Raw genomic sequence first — 17,435 nt, forward strand, 5'->3', positions numbered from 1 at the left:
AATGGTACGTTTCTAACATATATGGTTGAGATTTTATTAATATAAACTATGCATGCTCATTGCACATGTCAAGTCAGTCAGACAGCCACGTGGTAGTATGGTTGACTAGGCTTAATTCTGGCACATATCACACCCCATAGTGCAGGTAAACGTTTTTAATGTCATTACTGTCAGCTCCACAACCAGCTGAAGCGATGCGCTCCCTTTCAACCACCAATTTCATGGCACCGTTTGTTTGCGCATGGCCAGTTGCTCTCTAGGTCTTTCCGTCCCCCTCGAAACAACCGGAATCTTTGCACTACAACATTTTATCACTGGAGCGTCAACGCTTGGGGGTAGGTCCATTTTTGTGTTTAATATTGATATATCAATAGAGTAGGATGTATTTTTTTGGATAGGATGTTTATAATATTATTGTAGTGTTTGCGGTTCTTGTTGAATAGTCCTCTTTAATTGATTGATACGTATAGATAGGCGATATACTACCGGTCAACATACCTAATTTAATCCAATACATAGGCTACGTTTTTGTGATGGGAATCAAGGTCATGCCAGGGTTGATTTTTTTTTTTAAAGACGATTAAACCCCTATCATGGGCAGAAATAGAAGGTATTTCATGAAATGTAAATCATATAAAAATGTGTCAGTAACCCACTGTTCTTGGTATATGTAGCATATATTGTCACAGACCCTTATCAAACTGTTAGATAATCTGCTAATTGTAGGCTAAACTGATAATGAAAAGTCTGTTCTTGTTAACATAAACGTTTTTTTAAGCCTTGACTCTCTCCACCAAGTTTAATGATAATCAGAGCAGCTGTGTTACCAGTCGCACTACATGATCTTCCTTCTAGGTTAGCCTACAATCAGTGACTTGAGTGAAGTGTTTTTATATAATGTCAGTATAAGGATAGCCTCTATATGAATCTGAGAACATATTTTGGTAAGACTTTTAATAACACTGCTAGTTTAACTCCAAGCACAGAAATTATTTTGCTTAGAATTAATCATGCATTTACATTTACATTTAAGTCATTTAGCAGACGCTCTTATCCAGAGCGACTTACAAATTGTGTGCAAAAAGTGCAAACACTTTGTGGCACAGTCAGTGAGATTCAAAGCTATTTTATGTCCTCTATCCATGGAATTAATCCACTGAGACACCAGGCTGGAGCTAGCATGCCAAATTTTTGTAACTCATACATAAGCTGTTAATTTTAGTCTATTAAAACAGACTCCATTTCAAAGGAAAAAAAGTGCTCATTAAAATCAGGTGTGGCTAATTAATGGGCGTGGCCAGCACACCTGAACACACTTAACAGGGTAGAGGATGGAGAGTTTTGTTGACACTGAGAATGGAATGTATATGTTTTTAAATAACATTCTTATAAATGCTATTTCTTGTGGTTTTTATGGAAACTTTTCTTAATTTTCTGAGAACATGACTTTAAATTGAACCACGAGGAACCCTGCTGAAAATGTTATGCCGAAGTACTGAAATTCCCACAGAAGAACGTTGTTTCTAAATTTTCTCTAAACATTTTGAGATCATTACTTTAAACATGTGGAAACATTGTGCTGAAATTCACACTTAAGGTTCTCAGGAGGTCATGTACTAGTTGGGATGTCTCACTCCATGACCAAGGTTGACACACTTCAACGCTTTGTTGTTTTGTTATGGCTACATGTTATTTTATCTCTTTTGAATAAAGATATATATGGCTTAAAATTAGATTTAAATTGTATTTATACTTCACAAAATATTGCGGACTATTCAAATTTGAGCGGCAGACACCACATGCATGATACCTATGCAGCCTGTTAATGCTATTTCATAATTTAAAATATTCCTGCAGGTATTTGGCAAAATAAGGAAGGGTGGCCAAATCATGACCTGAGCAGATCGACTGAATTTCGATGGAGTCTTTGAATGCCGTAGAGCTCTGTGAATTGGGGGATGGCGACAAGCCCGCTGCCTGCGAGGTCACTACAACTCCGCGAAAAGCTACCCAGTCAAGACCTCGGATAGTAGCTAGCACTGGAATCGAGAACACGTCATATCAGGACGAGGAGCACGAGACGAGGTTCAGTCCCCAGGGAGCAGACAGCTCGAGTGTTCATCTGTCCACGTCTAATGACAGGGGCTATCAGTCACAACCCAGGCCTTTCCAGCGAGATGAGCTGTCACACCGCTCTGAGGCGGGACATGAGACTGACTTTAAAAACCATTCACTCGACTATGGGTTCCTATTTGCCATGGTGTTCTTGGTGAGTGGAATTGTACTGGTGGTCATTGCCTACACCATTCCCCGAGAGGCTAAGGTCAACCCAGACCTGGTGTCAGCTCGTCAGATGGAGAAACTGGAGATGTACTACACACAACTGGGCTCGCACCTCGACAAGTGTATCATAGCAGGCCTGGGACTGTTGACTCTAGGGGGAATGCTCTTGTCCATCTTGCTAATGGTGTCCATATGCAAAGGTGAGCTGTACCACCGGAGGACATTTTTCCAACCCAGGAAAACATACGGGTCGATTCACCTCCGGATGAGACAGTTGGGCGAGGGGGAAGAATCTCTGTTTGAATGTGAACTTAGTCACACTGGCAACACAGCTCTAGCCACTAGCCCTACAGATGGAACACAGGTACACAGTGGCACCCAACAGGAGTAGCACAATATGAGCACGTTTCTATCCACAGTCCTATTTCAAGGGTTGTAATCATTACTTAACGGGCTTTGTAAAAAAGTGAAGCCAGCAAGGTAAGCCGACTGTGGTTAAGACTATGTAAGAGCACATTTGGAAATGCACATCATGTATTGTTAGATGTAGGATCAAGTCAGAGACTGAAATAGATAGGCTATGAAAAGCACAATGGGCACCCTTGAGGAATGAATAGGATAGGCTAACTTGACATGCAAGTTGCAGGATAGGCTACCTTAACATCGGACTCTTTAATATACAGTATGTCTGGATATCATATCATTAATGAACAAAACGTATAGGCCTACAAATGTTATTTACATTACATTTTAGTCATTAGGAGACACTCTTATCCAGAGTGACTTACAGTAGTGAGTGCAGACATTTTCGTATTTGTTCCCCGTGGGAATCGAACCCACAACCCTGGCATTGCAAGTGCCATGCTCTACCAACTGAGCCACACGGGACATTATTATCATGTAAGGATACAATATGCCTTAAACGTAGTCACTGTAAACATACCAAGCTCCTGTGAGCCAATTAGCCAAGGTAAATATGTAGCAACTAACTGGAACCACTTAATGTATTGGATTTTTATTATAACGTGATCTTGGTAAGAATATACAGCAGCACAAACAAACAAAAATCCAAGCAAGTGAAATGTTTAGATTTGCATTAGAGGCTTTTGGACAGGTTTTTGATTAACTTAAGAAAACCGATGATTTTATTTCATGATGTAGAAATATATATATAGCAAATTTGGAAAACTAGAAACAACTTTTACATCAGAATGTGTTAAAGGGAGCATGTCCGCACAGTCATCCCAGTGGTTTGGACAAATATAGCCTTTATCTTTATAAAGACATCAGAGTCATTTGGTAAAACAGTCATCTAAAGTTAATAATGGAAGTGTAGGTGTGAATTCCTCTCTCTCTCTCGGGCTCTTGCTCTCATGTTTTCTTTTTTAAAATCAGCGAGGCTATATACAGTAGCGAGGCTATATACAGGCACTGCTTAGTCAGGCTAATTGAGGTAGTATGTACATGTAGGTATAGTTAAAGTGATATGATACATGGAGAGTAGTAGTAGTGTAAAAGAGGGGGTGGTGGGTGGGGGGACACAATGCAGAGTCAAAGTGCTTTAGTTGACATTTGGCAAACTCCAAGCAGGCTGTCGTGTGCCTTTACTGAGGAGTGGCTTACGTCTGGCCACTCTACCATAAAGGCCTGATTGGTGGAGTGCTGCAGAGATGGTTGTCCTTCTGGAAGGTTCTCTCATCTCCAGAGGAACTCTGGAGCGCTGTCAGAGTGACCATTGGGTTCTTGGTCACCTCCCTGACCAAGGGCCTTTTGCCCCGATTGCTCAGTGTGGCCAGGCAGTCAGCTCTTGGAAAAGTATTGGTGGTTCCAAACTTCTTCCATTTAAGAATGAAGGATGAACAATGGAAACCGGATGCACCTGAGCTCAATTACGAGTGTAATAGCAAAGGGTCTGAATATTTATGTAAATAAGGTATTTCTGTTTTTTATTCTTTATACATTTGCCAAAACCTGTTTTCGCTTTGTCATTATGGGGTATTTTGTGTAAGTTGATGAAGAGTTTGTATTTATTTAATTAATTTTAGAATAAGCCTGTAATGCAACAACATTTTGATAAAGTCGAGTGCATGTGTACAAGAGTAACAAAAAGGACGCTGTTGAAACTGCATATGTATTTTGTGAGATAATGTCAAAATCCAATAACTCAAAATCCAATGCCTCATAACAATTTAAGAATAATTTCAACGTGACAAACTTTTGTTTCTTCTCTCTCAACTCTACGTCTCCTGTGTCCTTTATTTTTCCTCTGTGGTTGACTCTGTTTTTGTTGCTTATCAGCATCATATAAACATTCAGAACCATCTGTGTATTTAAATAAGACTGTCCTGTGATAGAATTGGTTATCTGATTGATAAAGGCAGTGGAACACGGGTAGGTTTTTCTACAGTGTATTGAATACTTCTTGTATCCTTTTTGAATATCTTGATTTTTCAATGTAGCTGCAGTGCCATTATGCATGCCATCATACTTTGGTAGAGAGCCGCTTTGGAAATTTTGTGCATATTTTCCATGGTGACCATCTGGCTAGTTCGGGGTTTGGGTCAATTCCATTGACTGATTTTGAAATGGAATTGACCGACCCCAACTTAGGGCTGGTCTATTCCTTTAATTAATTTATTGAGCACATCTCATGTAAGACGGTATCAAGGTTCAGGGGTCACTATGTCAGAAGACAGTGAGATGAGTGGGCAGGTATAGGCTACTTTTAGTTTTCCACTTGCCAATATGATGACCAGTTAAATCCTAATGGCATTAGAAGGCACATAGGCCTGGGGTTTAGCATGTCTGACAAGTTAAACTCCCTGATCCTATTATTGTAGGCTGTGGAGCTGCAGATAAAGGGACATTCGCTGAAATGCAGGACACACAAATACTAGAGCGGTAACAGAGAACCTGATTGGAAAACGTGGGACAACTACTGAAAAAGCCCACTATTGAGTTAATGTGAATGCAGAGTGCAATCCAGAACGGATACTGTACACAGAGTATGTCTGCCTGTTACTCCAGTTTAATTCAGACAGATGCCTTGGGTCAGATCCCCTAGGTTTTCCTTTGGGTGTTTTCACCATAGAAATATAATTACTAAAACGTTGAGTGTATACCCATGAGTGATCCAGTCAAATTGCTGTGGTCTAAAGGGGTTTTGTCCATTCTAGGAATTATATTTCTATGGTTTTTACTGTAATTCCTTCTGTTCACATTGCTATGGGTCTGTGATAATACACATAAACCCTAGAATTGACCATTGAGGTGAATTGATTGATAGATTTAGATTCAAATGAAATTTTTTTATGAATTAGATAGAGAAGCTAACTATTCTCGCCAACTATCATAGAATCAAGAACTGTGTCCACTCCATATGCTCCATTTCTACTGGGGCAAGCTCTTAGAATGCATCAGCACAACAGGACACAACATCATAATTGGAAACAACCTCTGCCACTGGTAGTAGACCGCATAGATTTTTTTGTGCTAGCGACTGCATGCGCAGTGGATGTTTAGCTGACTAACAAGACCTTAGCTTGTCCCTATAGTGACATGCATAGTAAACATATACGACAGAGAAGATTAATGAATGTCTCTCCCTGTGTCTTGTCCCTCTGAGGCTCCGTCCCACATGGCACCCTAGTGCATCTGATTCAATCAGATCGAGCGTTAACATGCGCTGGCCGACATCTGCATAGTGGTTGTCTTGCCGGTGTTGGAGGTGTAACTGTGCTATGAGCTGACAAATCGGTGAGTGGCTACTCCTGTGTGTCACCAACCACTCCCTTTCTTATTATCGCTTCCATGTTAGAAGTTCAAATGGCGTTATAAAGTGTAGGTTTTATCCTTGATAGAAATAATGACAGCCATGTATTCACGTTAATCTTTGTGTGTGTGGGGGAAAGTATTCACATCCCCTTGACTTTTTCCACATTGTTGTTTACCAGCCTGAATTAAATATGTATGAAATTCCAAATTATTTTTGTTTTTGTCACTGGCCTACACACATTTTTACAAATTAAGTTATTGACTACACTATGGATGGTGTATCAATACACCCAGGCACTACAAAGATACAGGCGTCCTTCCTAACTCCGTTGCCTGAGAGGAGGAAAAACGCTCAGGGATTTTACCATGAGGCCAATGGTGACTTTAAAACAGTTACATAGTTTAATGGCTGTGAAAGGAGAAATCTGAGGATGGATTAACAACATTGTAGTTATTCCACAACACTAACCTAATTTTAGAGTGAAAAGAATGAAGGCTGCACATAATTCAAATATTTCAAAACATGCATTCTGTTTGCAACAAGGCACTAAAGTAATACTGCAAAAAATGTGGCCTTTTGTCCTGAAAATTATAAGTGTTATGTTTGAGGCAAACCCAATACAACACATTACCTAGTACCACTCTCCATATTTTCAAGGATAGTGGTGGCTGCGTCATATTATGGGTATGATTCTAATCGTTAGTGACTTGGCAGTTTTTAAACATAAAAATGAAATGGAATGTAGCCAAGGGGTGTGATTACTTTCTGAGGTGTAGACAATAGAACATCACGAATTCGAGTGTTTGAACTTGTAACACAGTTGCATGAACTTCTAATGGGGCTGCATGGTATTTGTCAGATATAAAGTTTGGTGTGGTTTCATTTAATCCAATAGCAGTGTCCGTGGCAAGGTAACACAAGGAGCCACATGTGATTTTGACAGCTCTAATGCAGTTCCACCTCCGACACTGCCAAAATAACCGCTATGCAGATGTTGCTAGCACGGATCTGTTACAATCTAGCCCTTAGTGTAGTAGAATTAGGAATTGCTCATCTTATGTTTGGGTCCAGCCAAAGAGCATTCATATCTGCTTACATCATGAATACCATTACAGATGTAGGATCTTAATTTGAGTCAGTTTGCTACAGCAGGAAAATAATTCTGCAGCAGCAGGACACGTGCATTATGTGGATTATAATTTAAGGATATTTTTATAGGGGTATATCCATTTTTTGTTAGGGCAAATCAAGTCGGAGTAATTTCCGCTTAGAAATGTCTAACTCTAGATACAGTGAAGAGGTCACTCCGGGATGCTGGCCTCCTAGGCAGAGTTTCAAAGAAAAAGCCATATCTCAGACTGGCCAATAAAAATAAAAGATCAAGATGGGCAAAATCCTGCCAAAATCCTGCCTAGAAGGCCAGCATCCCGGAGTCGCCTCTTTGCTGTTGACGTTGAGACTGGTGTTTTGCGGGTACTATTTAATAAAGCTGACAGTTGAGGACTTGTGAAGCGTCTGTTTCTCAAACTTGACACTCTAGTGTACTTGTCCTCTTGCTCAGTTGTGCACCGGGGCCTCCCACTCCTCTTTCTATTCTGGTTAGAGCCAGTTTGCGCTGTTCTGTGAAGGGAGTAGTACACAGCGTTGTACGAGATCTTCAGTTTCTTGGCAACTTTTCGCATGGAATAGCCTTCATTTTTCAGAAAAAGAATAGACTGACGCGTTTCAGAAGAAAGTTCTTTGTTTCTGTCCATTTTGAGCCTATAATCGTACCCACAAATGCTGATGCTCCAGATACTCAACTAGTCTAAAGAAGACCAGTTTTATTGCTTCTTTAATCAGCAAAATAGTTTTCAGCTGTGCTAATATAATTGCAAAAGGGTTCTCTATTGATCAATTGATCAATAGAAAACCCTTTTGCAATTATATTAGCACAGCTGAAAATGGACAGAAACAAAGAACTTTCTGAAACGCGTCAGTCTAAACTTGGACTAGCTAACACAAGGTGGCATTGGAACACCGGAGTGATAGTTGCTGATAATGGCCCTCTGTATGCCTATGTAGATATTACATAAAAATCTGCCATTTTCAGCTACAATAGTCATTTAGAACATTAACAATGTCGACCCTGTATTTATGATCAATTTTATGTTAATTTAAGGACAAGAAATGTGCTTTTCTTTCAAAAACAAGGACATTTCTAAGTGACCCCAAACTTTTGAACATGCGTGTGTGTGTGTGTGTGTGCAGTTGAAGTCGGAAGTTTACATACACTTAGGTTGGAGTCATTACACTTTTTTTCCACTCCACAAATTTCTTGTTAACAAACTGTAGTTTATGCAAGTCGGTTAGGACATCTACTTTGCATGACACAAGTAATTGTTTACAGACAGATTATTTCACTTAAAATTCACTGTATTACAATTCCAGTGGGTCAGAAGTTTACATGCACTAAGTTGACTGTGCCTTTTAAACAGTGTAGAAAATGTCATGGCTTTAGAGGCTTCTGATAGGCTAATTGACATCGTTTTAATCAATTGGATGTGTACCTGTGGATATATTTCAAGGCCTACCTTCAAACTCAGAGCCTTGCTTGACATCATGGGAAAATCAAAAGAAATCAGCCAAGACCTCATAAAACATTTTTGTAGACCTCCACAAGCCTGGTTCATCCTTGGGAGCAATATCCAAACGCCTGAAGGTACCACGTTCATCTGTACAAACAATAGTCTCTGTCTCCTAGAGATGAACGCATCTTGGTGCGAAAAGTGCAAATTAATCCCAGAACAACAGCAAAGGACCCTGTGAAGATGCTTTAGGAAACCGGTACAAAATTGTTTATTTCCAATGAAAAAAGAGTCCTATATCAACATATCCTGAAAGGCCGCTCAACAAGGAAGAAGCCACTGCTCCAAAACCGCCATAAAAAATGCCAGACTACGGTTTAGAACTGCACATGTGGACAACGATTGTACTTTTTGTAGAAATGTCCTCTTGTCTGATGAGACAAAAATAGAACTGTTTGTCCATAATGACCATCGTTATGTTTGGAGGAAAAAAGGGGAGGCTTGCAAGCCGAAGAACACCATCCCAACCGCTACCCGTGCACGGGGTAGCAGCATCATGTTGTGGGGGTGCTTTGCTGCAGGAGGAACTGGTGCATTTCACAAAATAGATGGCTTCATGAGAGAGGATTTTTATATTTTTTATATATTGAAGCAACATCTCAAGACATCAGTCAGAAAGTTAACACTTGGTCGCAAATGGGTCTTCCAAATGGACAATGACCCCAAGCATACTTCCAAAGTTGTGGCAAAATGGCTTAAGGACAACAAAGTCAAGGTATTGGAGTGGCCATCACAAAGCCCTGACCTCAATCCTACAGAAAATATGTGGGCAGAACTGAAAAAGAGTGTTCGAGCAAGGAGGCATACAAACCTGACTCGGTTACACCAGCTCTGTCAGGAGGAATGGGCCAAAATTCACCCAACTTATTGTGGGAAGCTTGTGGAAGGCTACCCAAAATGTTTGACCTAAATTAAACAATTTAAAGGCAATTCTACCCCATACTAATTGAGTGTATGTAAACTTCTGTCCCACTGGGAATGTGATGAAAAATATAAAAGCTGAAATCATTCGCTCTACTGCCATTCTGACATTTCACATTCTTAAAATAAATTGGTGGTCCTAACTGACCTAAGACAGGGAATTTTTACTTGGATTAAATGTCAGGAATTGTGAAACTGAGTTTAAATGTATTTGGCTAAGGTGTATGTAAACTTCCGACTTCAACTGTATGTAGTGCATTCGGAAAGTTTTCAGACCCCTTGTGACCTTTTCCACATTATGTTACGTTAAAGCCTTTTTTCTTTTCACTCATCAATGTATTCACAATACCCCATATTCACAAAGCAAAAATATAAAATTTTTGCAATAAATAAAAAAGCTGAAATATCACGTATTCAATCTTTTTACTCCGTACTTTGTTGAAGTACCTTTGGCAGCGATTACAGCCTTAAGTCTTCTTGTGTTGGACGCTACAAGTTTGGCACACCTGTATTTTGGGGGTTTCTCCCATTTCTTCTCTGCAAATCCTCTCAAGCTCTGTCTGGTTGGATGGGGAGCCTCGCTCCACAGCTATTTTCAGGTCTCTCCAGAGATGTTAGATATGGTTCAAGTCTGGGCTCTGGCTGGGCCACTCAAGGACATTCAGAGACTAGTCCCGAAGCCATTCCTGTCTTGGCTGTGTGCTTAGGGTCGTTGTCCTGTTGGAAGGTGAACCTTTGTCCCAGTCTGAGATCAAGGATCTCTCTTTGCTCCGTTCATATTTCCCTCGATCCTGACTAGTCTCCCAGTCACTGCCACTGAATAACATCCCCACAGTATGATGTTGCCTCTACCATCTTTCACTGTATGGATGGTGCCAGGTTTCCTCCAGCCAGAGAGTTCAATCTTGGTTTCAGACCAGTGTCTTGTTTCTGCTGTGAGAGGTTCCTTTTGGCAAGCTTCAAGCGGGCTGTCATGTGCATTTTACTAAGGAGCGGCCAGTGCCATAAAGGCCTGATTGGTGGAGTGCTGCCAAGATGGTTGTCGTACTGGAATGTTCTGCCATCTCCACAGAGCTCTGTCAGTGACCAAGTCACCTATCTGACCAAGGCCTTTCTCCCCCTATTGCTCAGTTTGGCGGGGCGGACAGCTCTAGGAAGAGTCTTGACCTCCATCATTTTAAGAATGATGGAGGCCACTGTGTTCTTGGGGACCTTCAATGCTAAAGAAATGTTTTGGTACAATTCCCCAGATCTATGCCTCAACAGAATCCTGTCTCTGAGCTCTGCGGACAATTCCTTCGACCTCATGGCTTGGTTGTTGCTCTGACATGCACTGTCAACTGTGGGACCTTATATAGACAGGTGTGTGCCTTTTCAAAGTAATATCCAATCAATTGAATTTACCACAGGTGGACTCGAATCAAGTTGAAGAAACATCTCAAGGATGATCAATGGAAACAATTTGCAAACATTTCTAAACCTGTTTTCGTTTAGTCATTATGGAGTATTGTGTGTAGATTGAGGGGAAAAAATAATTTAATCAATTTTAGAATATGGCTCTAATGCAAACAAATTGGAAAAAGGGGTCTGAATACTTTCCGAGTGCACTGTGTATTACAACATAGTCTAATTTGATTATAATGCAGCCTGATTCTTTGTAATGTTATCTGTCCTCAGATACAGAGACTTGTGAAACACTGTCTGCGGATGAAGAGGATTATTTGGACCTACTGTATGTTAGCGAATTTAAAACAAAAATACAGTTTAAAAATCAATATGTATAAAGCTATTACAACTGGAGCAGGCCAACCTTGCTGGGTGTGCAGGCTTCTGTTCCAGCCCAGCACTAACACACCTAATTCAATTTATCAGAACTAAGTAGTTGATAATCAAGTGTGCTATCGCTTGCCTGGAACAGAAGTCTGCTCACCCAGTAGATCAGGGATCAGTGGAAGGAGGTTCGCCACCTCTGGTATTGACTTTCTTTTGTTCACCTGAAATTATGCTTTAGTAATAATAGCCTACTTGTTACTAAGATGTCCAACCTTTTACATATGAGTTAGCTTACTTTTATACTTTGAAATATGAAAGTGATCATTCTTTGAAGTGAAGTGCTTGAACTCGTTTTTTGTGATGAAGTACTGTCAATGTTAATTAATCACAGATCACAATTGTGTTAGAAAGAGGGGAAGAGAATGTCTCTAATTTGTCTGTTTCTGTGGTGTATTCTCAAATGAACTAACGGTACCTCTTTGTTCAGTCGTAACCGGCCGGGACGGGGAGGTCCGTGGGGCGACGCACAATTGGCCTAGCGTCGTCCGGGTTAGGAAGGGCTTGGTCGGTAGGGATGTCCTTGTCTCATCGCGCACCAGCGACTCCTGGGACGGGCGCAGTGCGCGCTAACCAAGGTTGCCAGGTACAGTGTTTCCTCCGGCACATTGGTGCGGCTGGCTTCTGGGTTGGATGTGCGCTGTGTTAAGAAGCAATGCGGCTGGTTGGGTTGTGTATCGGAGGACGCATGACTTTCAACCTTCGTCTCTCCCGAGCCCGTACGGGAGTTGTAGCGATGAGACAAGATAGTAGCTACTACAACAATTGGATACCACGAAATTGGGGAGAAAAAGGGGTAAAAAAAACAGTACACACAATACTTCAACTCATTCAGGGCCTGATGATTAGTTCACAAGTTGAATCAGGTTTGTTTGCCCGGGGCTTCAATAAGACTGACCGGAGGACCGGAGTTAGGAACCATTGCCCTACAGTAGGATGGCATTAGTCTTATGGGTGTTTGCAAAGCACCCAATTGACATTCTGCATCTGACCTGAGAATAGATTAACTCCCACATGGTTTACATATTGTTGAGCTAGATGTTCTCAATTTAAAAATGATACCACAAGACAAAGTATGAGGCTAATCATTATAGTAGAGTTTGTACATGCCTTGTGCTGACATTTTTTAGTGCAAATCCAACCTTTGCAATCTAGGTGGTGAGATGTCTGGAAGCAGGAGATGATGGAATCTTTATCTTAAAACATACACACAACTACTACCAAGTTCAATGCTCGACACTTTTCTCCCAGAAGGTCTGAGTGCCACTGTGATAATGAAGATGGTTTGCCTTAGAACATGTCACTGTTGTGATAGTCTATGTTAAATGTGTCTGAATTGTAAAATAAAGAAAAGTTAGGCTATAAGAAATACATTTTATTCAATGGCGCAAGGAAAAGCAGACACAAAATATTTTGAATGTCGCCCATACAACAATATAGCCTATTATTAAAGTACACTATGTTTACATAAACAATAGTATTTTACATGTTATATATTCATACGGTTTAAGGGGGCACATGTGTCATGTCGACAAGGTGAAGGTGCTCTCGACTCAAATGGCACAACAGAATCATTCAGATTGGCCACAGCACATGACAACCATCTTGTAGAAGTTGTAGAAACTGATGCTGCTGCACCATTGCTCATTTTCACAGGGGGAATCCAGTCGACATGGGTGTCTTGATAGAGGTCTGCTGGTGAACCTACAGTACATAACAAATTAAAAGCCATCTGATGTTAGATTATCACTTATTCAGGTCACCTATACCATCAGGGCTCTTAATTGTTTGGTTGTGTTTAATTCATTCAGCTGTTTTGGTGTCAAATAAAGAGTAAATATATTGTTGGGCTGGAACAACCAATATTCAAAACAGCCGGTTGTCTTATCCCATTGAGGCCTTTGCTGTAATGTCCATACCTTTTCCCTCTTATAAATAAAGTTCTCAACAAATTATCATTGGGTCAGTGCCACTGAACTTTTTTTGGACAATAATGTCCTCCTCCAGGCTATATGGACTTCATATTGTACAATTTGGTTCTCCCCTTTTTTCATGGTCATGTCTAGAAGGTTTTGTCATAGCAGATTAGCATAATTAAAGTAGCCGGTTAGGATAATTAGGTTAAGGTTAGGAAAAGGGTTAGGGTTAGCTGAAATTCAAAAAATAACTTTTGAGGTTAATTGGACAAAAGCTGGATTCCTTATAGCCATGAACCCTTTACATAGGTCTTTGTTACATGGTTGCATTCAAGACAAGTTTGTTTTTATTGATCTATTGTCATTGTCAGCAGAGAAGGCCTAGGTTACCATCATATAAAAAGTATGCTAATGTCTCCACACATATAAAGTGTAGTAGAATTGAATAAAATGTTTGTCAAAAGGCCATATTTTTTTCCCGTGTAAAGAAAAGAAACGTCTCTGATATCCTATAGGCCTATGCCACTACGAGCTCATTGGATAGTCAATTTAGGCTACTAATCAACCCATTACTTCTGTTTCAAATTGTACCTCTCTTCTGAACTGTAAAATGATGGTAGGCCAACTGTTGGTGGGTAGGTAGCCTTGTGGTTAAGAGTGTTGGGCCAGTAACTGAAAACCAGGTGCAGGTTTTGGTTTTTCCCCTAGCACTACACAGCTGATTCAAATAACATTTTACATCAAATAACCAACTCATTATCAAGCTTTGATTATTTGAATCAGCCGTGTAGTGCTAGTGCAAAAGCCAAAACCTGAACCAATGGGGGGCCCCAGGACTGAGTTTGGAAGACCATGTGCTAAATGACTAAAATGTAAAGATATACATGAATCTATATCTGTGCCAAATTTGGTGCTTTTATCACAAAATGCACGATTGTTCCAGATTTTTCAGTTTAGAAGCATGATGAGAAGATTCATGGCCATGCACAGATCTTTTGGGGTGCATGTTTTCCCCAAAAAAATGCCACCCCGAAAACTGTGGTCACAGACGCTGAGAAACTCTCTTACAATCTGATGAGTAAAGTATTTTGCAAAGCTATTTTGAAATGGAATAAATTCTGCACTTATTAGCAATAACCAACGCAATTCCAGTAAAAATGTAAGATTGTATGAAATACCTACCATTACTATATCCAACCCAATTTACAAATGTTGCCTGTCATTACAGCCATAAAGGTGATGCATTTTCAAAACTCAAGTTTGGCTACAGAAATAAACTGCGTTTTACAGCTGCATTTGGAGCTAAAAGTCATCCATGTTAGCAGCCGATATCTGGAGTCCAGAGAAAGATGAATCATACAACCATATGACCTACTTGCAGGATCGGATGGAAAGCATGTCATGTCTGAAACGTGCCATCACGTTGGAGGGCAGCCTGCCTACCGAGTGCTCGTTGCCAGCCTGGTAGCCCTTTACTTCCTCACAAATATCTTAATAAATTATTCATCCCATAATATTGAAGACAGTGCAATGTTACAGCTACTTATCTTTAAACATATAGCAGGTAGCCACCCAAACTAGGCCTACCTGAAATACAAAAATTATCAATGAAATCGTCAGGTAGCCTATTGAGTCAGTAGTAGATCGCTAAATTGTATTTTATATGGACGATAAACGTAGTTGACAATGATAATCTGTTTTTGTCAGGCAAAACTGGAGGAAATGAAACAAGTTCTTTCTGGTCACTAATCTGGTATTCGCGTCAGCCTTTGTATAGAACGCCGTTTGGGTCTTTGCGTGTCCATAAAGATACCCATCAAATAACACTATTTGACATGTCAAATCATCTTGTTGCCCAATCAGGACCTTAATATGACTATACATAATAATTTAACACGTTCATGAATTTTTTACGTTGTTATTACACATGGATTCTATTCTCATGATTCATAGATTTTGTCACTGATGATCCTCATTTGCACGAAGGTCGTTTGGACTCCTCAATTCTCAGGTACTGACGAAAGACGTTCACTCAACTTTCTGTTCTTCTGAGGTTAAGTTAGCTAACTGTTCTTCTGAGGTAAAATTGGCTAGCTACAGTAGTTAATGGCCTTATCGAGCACATCTTATGTAAGACGGTATCAAGGGTCAGGGGTCACTATGTCAGAAGACATTGAGATGAGTGGGCTACTTTTAGTTTTCCACTTGCCAATATGACGACCAGTTAAATCCCAATGGCATTAGAAGGCACATAGGCCTGGGGTTTAGCATGTCTGACAAGTTAAACTCCCTGATCCTATTATTGTAGGCTGTGGAGCTGCAGATAAAGGGACATTCGCTGAAATGCAGGACACACAAATACTAGAGCGGTAACAGAGAACCTGAATGGAAAACGTGGGACAACTACTGAAAAAGCCCACTATTGAGTTAATGTGAATGCAGAGTGCAATCCAGAACGGATACTGTACACAGAGTATGTCTGCCTGTTACTCCAGTTTAATTCAGACAGATGCCTTGGGTCAGAGCACCTTGGTTTTTCCTTTGGGTGTTTTCACCATAGAAATATAATTACTAAAACGTTGAGTGTATACCCATGAGTGATCCAGTCAAATTGCTGTGGTCTGAAGGGGTTTTGTCCATTCTAGGAATTACGTTTCTATGGTTTTTACCGTAATTCCTTCTGTTCACATTGTTATGGGTCTGTGATAATACGTATACATCATAGAATTGACCATTGAGGTGAATTGATTGATAGTTTAAGATTCAAATGAACATTTTTGATGAATCAGATTAGATAGAGAAGCTAAAATAATTCTCGCCAACTATCATAGAATCAAGAACTGTGTCCACTCCATATGCTCCATGTCTACTGGGGCAAGCTCTTAGAATGCATCAGCACAACAGGACACAACATCATAATTGGAAGCAACCTCTGCCACTGGTAGTAGACAACGCATAGATTTTTTTGTGCTAGCGACTGCATGCGTAGTGGATGTTTCGCTGACTAACAAGACCTTAGCTTGTCCCTATAGTGACATGCATAGTAAACATATACGACAGAGAAGATTAATGAATGTCTCTCCCTGTGTCTTGTCCCTCTGAGGCTCCGTCCCACATGGCACCCTAGTGCATCTGATTCAATCAGATCGAGCGTTAACATGCGCTGGCCGACATCCGCATAGTGGTTGTTTTGCCGGTGTTGGAGGTGTAACTGACACACAGGAGTGGCTACTCTTGTGTCACCAACCACTCCCTTTCTTATTATCCCTTCCATGTTAGAAGTTCAAACGGCGATATAAAGAGTAGGTTCTATCGTTGATTGAAAAAATGACAGGCATGTTTTCACGTTAATTTGGATGTTGAATAAAGTGGATGAAGTGCCTCCAGAAAGTATTCACACCCCTCGACTTTTTCCACATTCTTTTGTTTTACAGCCTGAGTTTAAAATGGATTACTGCCCTACAAACATTTTTATTATTCAACCCCTTTCTTATGGCAAGCCTAAATAAGTTCAGGAGCAAAACTTTACTTAACAAGTCACGTAATAAATTGCATTGACTCTCTGTGTGCAATAATCGGGTTTAACATGATTTTTGAATGACTATGGGGTGACGCTGATTTTTGAATGCCCATGGGGCGACGCTGGGCCACTTGTGCGCCGCCCCATGGGCCTCCCGGTTGCGACGGAGCCTAGTCTCGAACCCAGAATCTCTGGTGGCACTGTGATGCCTTAGGCCACTGAACCACCCGGGAGGCCCGCTCAAACACAGATTTAACCACAGACCAGGGAGGTTTTCCAATGCCTCGCAAAGAATGACTTGTATTGGAGATGGGTGAAAAAGCAGACATTTAATATCCCTTCGAGCATGGTGAAGTTATTAACTACACTTTGGATGGTGTATCAATACACCCACACACTACAAAGATACAGGCATTCCTTCCTAACTCTGTTAATCTGAATACTGTACCTGTACTCATATTTTAATTAACCGTCCAGAAGACTTCTGACGTCATGTGCATCAGCAATGTTCTGTATTGACAAAGATGGCTGCCATATTCAAGCGATGGAATTTCAAATACCTT

The 17,435-nt window shown here is 40.5% G+C and overlaps 1 protein-coding gene and 1 non-coding gene across 4 annotated transcripts in view; one reads left to right on the forward strand and one right to left on the reverse strand.

Annotated features, from left to right (window-relative positions):
* Window positions 1–94: 94 nt before the first annotated feature.
* The window catches only part of tmem74b (transmembrane protein 74B), a 27,849-nt gene continuing 10,508 nt past the window's right edge, over window positions 95–17,435 (forward strand). The window contains exons 1-2 of one of the 3 annotated variants that reach the window (XR_003865558.2): window positions 95–335; window positions 1,858–2,647. Coding sequence is in view for 2 of the 3 variants with exons in the window: in XM_065001679.1 (XP_064857751.1) it covers window positions 1,919–2,674 (756 nt within the window). In the remaining variant the exon portion in view is untranslated. Of the gene's footprint in view, window positions 336–1,857; window positions 5,355–17,435 lie in introns of those variants that run through there. The other 2 variants (XM_029682500.2, XM_065001679.1) reach the window with 2 other exon arrangements.
* On the reverse strand, window positions 3,099–3,167 carry trnaa-ugc (transfer RNA alanine (anticodon UGC)). The gene has a single exon. It is a non-coding gene; the product is annotated as a tRNA-Ala (tRNA).

This window comes from Oncorhynchus nerka, linkage group LG15 (assembly GCF_034236695.1).
Source record: "Oncorhynchus nerka isolate Pitt River linkage group LG15, Oner_Uvic_2.0, whole genome shotgun sequence".
In the NCBI taxonomy this organism is placed as follows: Eukaryota; Metazoa; Chordata; class Actinopteri; order Salmoniformes; family Salmonidae; genus Oncorhynchus; species Oncorhynchus nerka.